We start from the raw sequence: 6,029 nt of genomic DNA, 5'->3' as shown, positions 1-6,029 counted from the left end.
GTACTGAAGTTCATCCTACTTTAATAATTTTTAGCTTAGAGTGACCTGTTTTCGGAGCTAAGGTTTAACTAATAGAAAGAACAGCTCCAGGAGGGTAGAATGCATCAATACAATAATAATTGAGCAGTAGACTGAGTCATCATAAGTAGAATCCCCTGTTAAAGTATGCTGTCATTCCATTTTAAAGTTTTCAGCAGGGATGCAGGAGCTCCTAGATATTGTGCATCTTGAAGGATCCTCACAGACAACTTTAACATATGTTAAGTGCGGAAAATAGATAGGTTTTCCTATACATTTTCTTTAAACCAGAGAAAATAGATAAGAATGTTAAGACACTGTATCTTACCCAGCAAATGCAAGCATATCCATTTCAAACCTAAGATGTATAGACATGAAGTGGCCTTCTGCACGGAGCTTATTTACTATTTCACTGCTTAGTTTCATAATGTGTGGCTTGAATCTTAGTGCATGATAATTCACTCGGCATCTCAACCTCTGAAATTCAGGCTCATCAATCTCTTCTGCAAGGCGATGCGCAAAAGGAGTGAGATATATAGCACCATGTTCCCTCATCTTTTCCAGAGCAGTTGTTGTATACCAGCTTAGAGGAGCATCTCTTGGTGGATTCATCTGGCATATAATTATTTAAAAAAAATACAGAGAAAACCAAAGGAATTAGCAAATAACTGAAAACTGAATAAATATCACACCAAAAAAAAAAGAAAAAAAGAAAAACAAACAATGTGTTTATGCATGTGCAAGTGTGGCATCTTACCTGGTGAGCTTTCATCTTTTTCTTCTTCCCGTGCCCAGAAATTTCAGGGAGGCTTTCCACAATTTTAACATCGTACCTTAATGATCTGATGAAATGCTCAACATCATAGATACCTGGAAAACCGCTGGTTACAGACACATACGACCAAATTAGCATGGAAAAGCATCTGGCAGTAGATGGTGAAACTTATCTACACTTGCAGATGGACTTCAATTATTAAGAATTAACTTATTTAAAAAACTATAAGAACTGATAGTTACATCATCCATTTTTGTTACTTAGAAGATATATACTAGACCAAAAATGAATTGAATAAAGGAATCATGGCTGATGCTATAAAGGTAACTAGAGATAAACCTGCATGAAAAAGTTTTCAGTTAACCCCGTAGAAGGGTGATACAGACACCTTGAATCCATGTCGCATAATAATCAATGGAAAATCTTAAACTGAGGTCTCTAAAATGCTTCTTTTTCATTCTTCAATCTTCAGATAATAATATTTTGTTTGTTTATGAAAGAAATGTGAAAACTGTGATAATAGTACCATTTCTTTTCCTTGATAAGAATGCAAATCATACTAACATCTGGTCAGGCATCTCCTGGAACTTTCTCTTTATTTATCCATGTCCAACAGGAAACTTTATTCTGATGGGAAAGGCTTGATGATGACTTTATGATGAACCATGTCCTAAGCTAAGTTGCATGGAAACGGGCACGGGTACTAGTACGGGTGCGAGTGCGGGTACGGGACACGGCAAAACTGTAAAATGTAGGGTACGGGGATACGATTACACATATATATTGAATTAATACTGTACATAAGATAATTTTTCCCCTTCATGTGTCATTAGAATTAAAATTCCGATCACATTTTTTAGTTTCTTTTATCATATTGATGAATTAAAATTCCGATCACATTTTTTAGTTTCTTTTATCATATTGATTATCGTGAATTGTAAACTACTCATTTTTTTACTAGACATCTAAACGACTAGTTTCTTTTATCATATTGATTATCGTGAATTGTAAACTACTCATTTTTTTACTAGACATCTAAACGACTCATTAACTATATAGTTTTAAACTTGGGTATGGACTGAAACGAATCTAACCCGTATCTCATTAGTTTCAAAAGAAAGATGTGAAGTGTAAGCTTTACGTCCAGGAAGTCTTTGACAAGTATTTTAAATTAACACATATATCGTATAATTAAGTACATGTTTAATAAATGTATGCATATATTCAAGAAGTGTCCATGAAGTTTGGGTACGGGAAAGTGTGATGTACGTGTCCAGTACGGGTACGGCTTCATTATAGAAGTACCCGGGTAACATAGGTCCTAAGACTCTTATAATATCTTTCCTGTGTTAAAAAATCTTTGTTAGCATGTAAGTTCACTATAATTAACAAAATTTTATTATAGTTCTAATGAACAACACTAGAATTACTTAACATGACTGAATCCTTTGAAATCGATTAATGCAATCCTTGTATTTATTTTCCAAAAGGAAATAATGAAACGAGATGAATGTTTTCAACAGGAAAAAACACTCATTCCTATCAAAAATGAGATTCATATACAAAATCTTAATAATAAAGCCTTCGGCGAATATTGTGAGAAAAGTACATATTTAAATGGATACCTTTCATCGTGCCAAAAGGAGTTTGTGTCCAATTCAGGCAACACCAATGTAGCATTCATGATTCGTGCTGCAAGAACTGCATTACATATCTGTAAGAAAACTACTTTCAAATGATTAGTCATTTTCACTATGCATTGGACAAGAAAATCATTCTTCTACCAATCAATTAATTGGCATTTTGAAAACAACTTCATGACGATAATGATTGTGAAACTAAATATAAAACTCCGTAAATTTGAATATATGGTGATAAATATTATTTATTGATGATTGGGTATGCTAGGAATTGATTTGAGATCAATTCAATGTATGTATGTGGGTGTAGAAGAGAATCATGCACGAAACATGCACAAACAGTCTGATTTCAATCTGTTTAGTCGACTACTACCCTTAGTAGTCGACTAGTAAGGTGATTAGTTGACTAATAAGGGTATTAGTCGATTGGTCGGGCTGTTTCCAGATTCCTAATGAGTTTCGGGTCGGATTCGTTTTGTTTCGAGCCTAGACTTATATCTATGTATATAAACATGTTTTAAACCCTATTCCTGTACTTTTCACGTGAGTTCACAACCACCCTCTCCCCTCAAACCCTAAATCTTGTATTTGGTGTTTCTCGAGGAGATTCGAGACGCATAAGCGTGCGGAGGGCTAGATCGTGAGCTTTTTGTCGAAGATAGATCTTGCACACGTGTTTGAGGAGTTGCAGCACATTGTTGAGGCAAGATCATCTTCACCCAAACCCTTCCCTATAGTTAATTTAGGATTTAATATGTTTAATTGATGAATCTCGTGTTAAAACTTAACCCGATATGATAAAGTTTAGATTTTTTATGATTAAATCATTAACCGATGCTAGCTCTATAGTTTTTCTTGCTGTTTATATTAGATTCATGATCATTAGGGTTGCTTTTAATTTCGTTTTTAATATGTTAATCATGTTATAATCATGTTTAAACCCTAGTTTAACAATTAATTAAGTTTTCATGTTAATTAAAGATGTTAAAACCCTAGGTTGGTGATACCTAAGTAACGTAAACATGTTTAAACGAAATTACCTCTGTTAAATGTTTAGATTTTACCATGTTTAGTTAATCATGTTGATAATTTATGTGTTATTTGAGAAATTTGGTTAATTAGGATGTTAACCCTAATTTAATTAATTTAAGAGCTTAAATATTGTTCAGATAATCTCTGTTAAATAATTGTCTAGTTTTTAATTTGTTTTATGCCTCATGATGATAGAATTTGAGTTTTGAACGAGTTACAATATACGAAACATACACAGGAGATCAAACAGACTGATTTCAGTCTGTCCAGTCAACTACTATTGTTACTAGTCGACTAGTAAGGTGATTAGTCGACTAATAAGGGTATTAGTCGACTAGTCAGGCTGCTTCTTGTTGTTTCATGCACTTTTGATTTATGATCGAGGGGTTCGAGCCACACGATGATACACGTACAGTCATGAGTACACACGTATAGTGTCGTAGCACACATGGATATCCCGATGGAAATTTGATAAGTATTGATCTGTTTACACCTGAGATAGGGGATGATTACACGGTTATATACATGTTGGATATCGTTGATGAGCACCGCTCAGTACTACATGGAGTAGTGCGTCGATATACCATTAGTACAGGCCATTGCGTCGGGTTTAGGATGCTTTATTCAGCAGTCCGTACGATGAGACTTGTGAGCCGTATTTCTAGGATACCTATTTGGTAGTCCGTCCTGCACTCGTGTTACGTACAGAGATGCGATGAGACTAATGAGCCGAGTACACAGTTAGGATACTGACTTGGTAGTTCGTCCCGTATGATAATGCGATGAATCATAACTTGCAAGGATTTACATTGTGACAATTACTCGATAGCATGCGTCCTTGGTGGATGTCATTTATGAACATGACTCATCGCTGAGTTATATATGACCGAGGTATTTTGCTCTTGAAAGTATGTGGGGTTATATGCTGATATTTATTTTATCTTCCAAGTAATAGTGAAAGATATTATAAATATAATATTATGACGTCTTTACTTTCCTGTACTATTTTCTTTATTTATTAGTTAGAATCAATGATTAGCGATTCGCAATTTGAGACATATGGTATATACATGAGGGTTTTCTTATTTGCATTATTTCGCTCAACGTACCAGTCTCGTATTGTGGGTTCCTAATTGTTGATTTCATTTAGGTTGTTTATTCCTAGTTCGGTATTAATATTTAATTATCTACAATTTGAGACATATGGTATATACATGAGAGTTTTCTTGTTTGGATTATTTCGCTCGACGTACTACGTCTCGTGTTATAGGTTTCTAAATGTTAATTCCACTTAGATACAGGGTAAATAATCTTGATAGACTATGCTTAATAGATAGAGTCTCAATTTCATCTAGCAGCCCTTTCCCTGGGGACGGATGAAGGTGATCTTGCTGTAGCATCCTGATGCTCTTGTTGACAGTTCTTTTTTTTTTGTTTTCAATTCTTTTCAGGCAGTTCAGAGCTTCGGAGAGCCGCAGGATGACGAACTTTTAGCATAATCGTCGTCACTCAGTTTTAGTAGTTGAGATTCCATCGTAGATTTATATTTATTGTTCAGATATTAGAGTTTTGTATTTCATTTTATAAAGGCGGTGTGCCTTAGTTCATTTTTAGTTGACTCATGTGAGATACTTCATTTTTATTTCAAACATCAGATGTATTTCCGTTTATTCAGTTGAGACATGATTTCATTTATGAGATATATCTTTCTATATTATGTCTATTGCATATACTTTTCCTTATTTTGCTTGTTTTGTACCTGTACTTATATTTGATTCCACTAGAGGATATTACTATGATTGGTGAAACGTGTTGATGCACAGTGTGGGTGCATGACAAGTTTGACATCTCTGGGTTCACCTTAGACTGCAGCCATGTGTGAAAACAAGGGAGTCACACTAAAAACATATAAAACAAAATCTCAAATAAATTTATCATGGTATTGCGACTGTGCATTATGCTATAGCTATATTTACATTGTGAAGGAAACCTAACAAGTCTAACTTATTTGTGTTGTAGACTGGAGCCACTACACTCATTTGTTGGAGGTTTGAAGCCCATGGTATCACAGCAGATCCTGGAAATGTACAATAGACAACTTTTCATATATCACACATGTCCTGCTGAACTCCCTCCCACACACACTGAAATGGACTGCATCATCCTCCGTGCAAGCTATACATCCTACTTTCTACTAGGTTAATTGCTTTTGATCAATATGTTCCTTGACATTTTTGTTGCTTGCATGCTGAACTCCTTTATACGGCATTCCCTTGATCTGATCATTTGTATATGGTTTTTTCTTGTGCTACATACAGCTTTGTCCTCCCAATCAGAGCTCCTTCCATCACACTATGACCCTGTTGCTTGTCTGTCTACCACATACCCACTTAACATAATACTGCTACCTGTACGCCAAAATGAAGGGAAACAAGTGGCACTGCCTTATCTGGGTTGCAAACTTGCAGAGAGGACGCACTAACCTATCTGTTGAAGCCCATAATGGCCAAATCCTATCTTGGAAATGTTACCTCTTTGCATATAATCCATGTTCATATTTAGGA

General features: G+C 35.1%; 1 protein-coding gene across 1 annotated transcript in view; it reads right to left on the bottom strand.

Moving 5' to 3' along the window:
- Positions 1-6,029, bottom strand: part of LOC109823998 (uncharacterized protein At1g04910-like) — a 14,090-nt gene that overhangs the window by 3,882 nt on the left and 4,179 nt on the right. The window contains 3 exon segments of the mRNA XM_020390488.1: positions 347-630; positions 776-899; positions 2,419-2,507. Of these exon segments, the coding sequence (XP_020246077.1) occupies positions 347-630; positions 776-899; positions 2,419-2,507 (497 nt within the window).

The sequence above is a fragment of the Asparagus officinalis genome, chromosome 9, assembly GCF_001876935.1.
Source record: "Asparagus officinalis chromosome 9, Aspof.V1, whole genome shotgun sequence".
NCBI classification, from domain to species: Eukaryota; Viridiplantae; Streptophyta; class Magnoliopsida; order Asparagales; family Asparagaceae; genus Asparagus; species Asparagus officinalis.
Note: the sequence above shows the minus strand (reverse complement) of the source record. Positions and strands in the feature narration are given on the sequence as shown.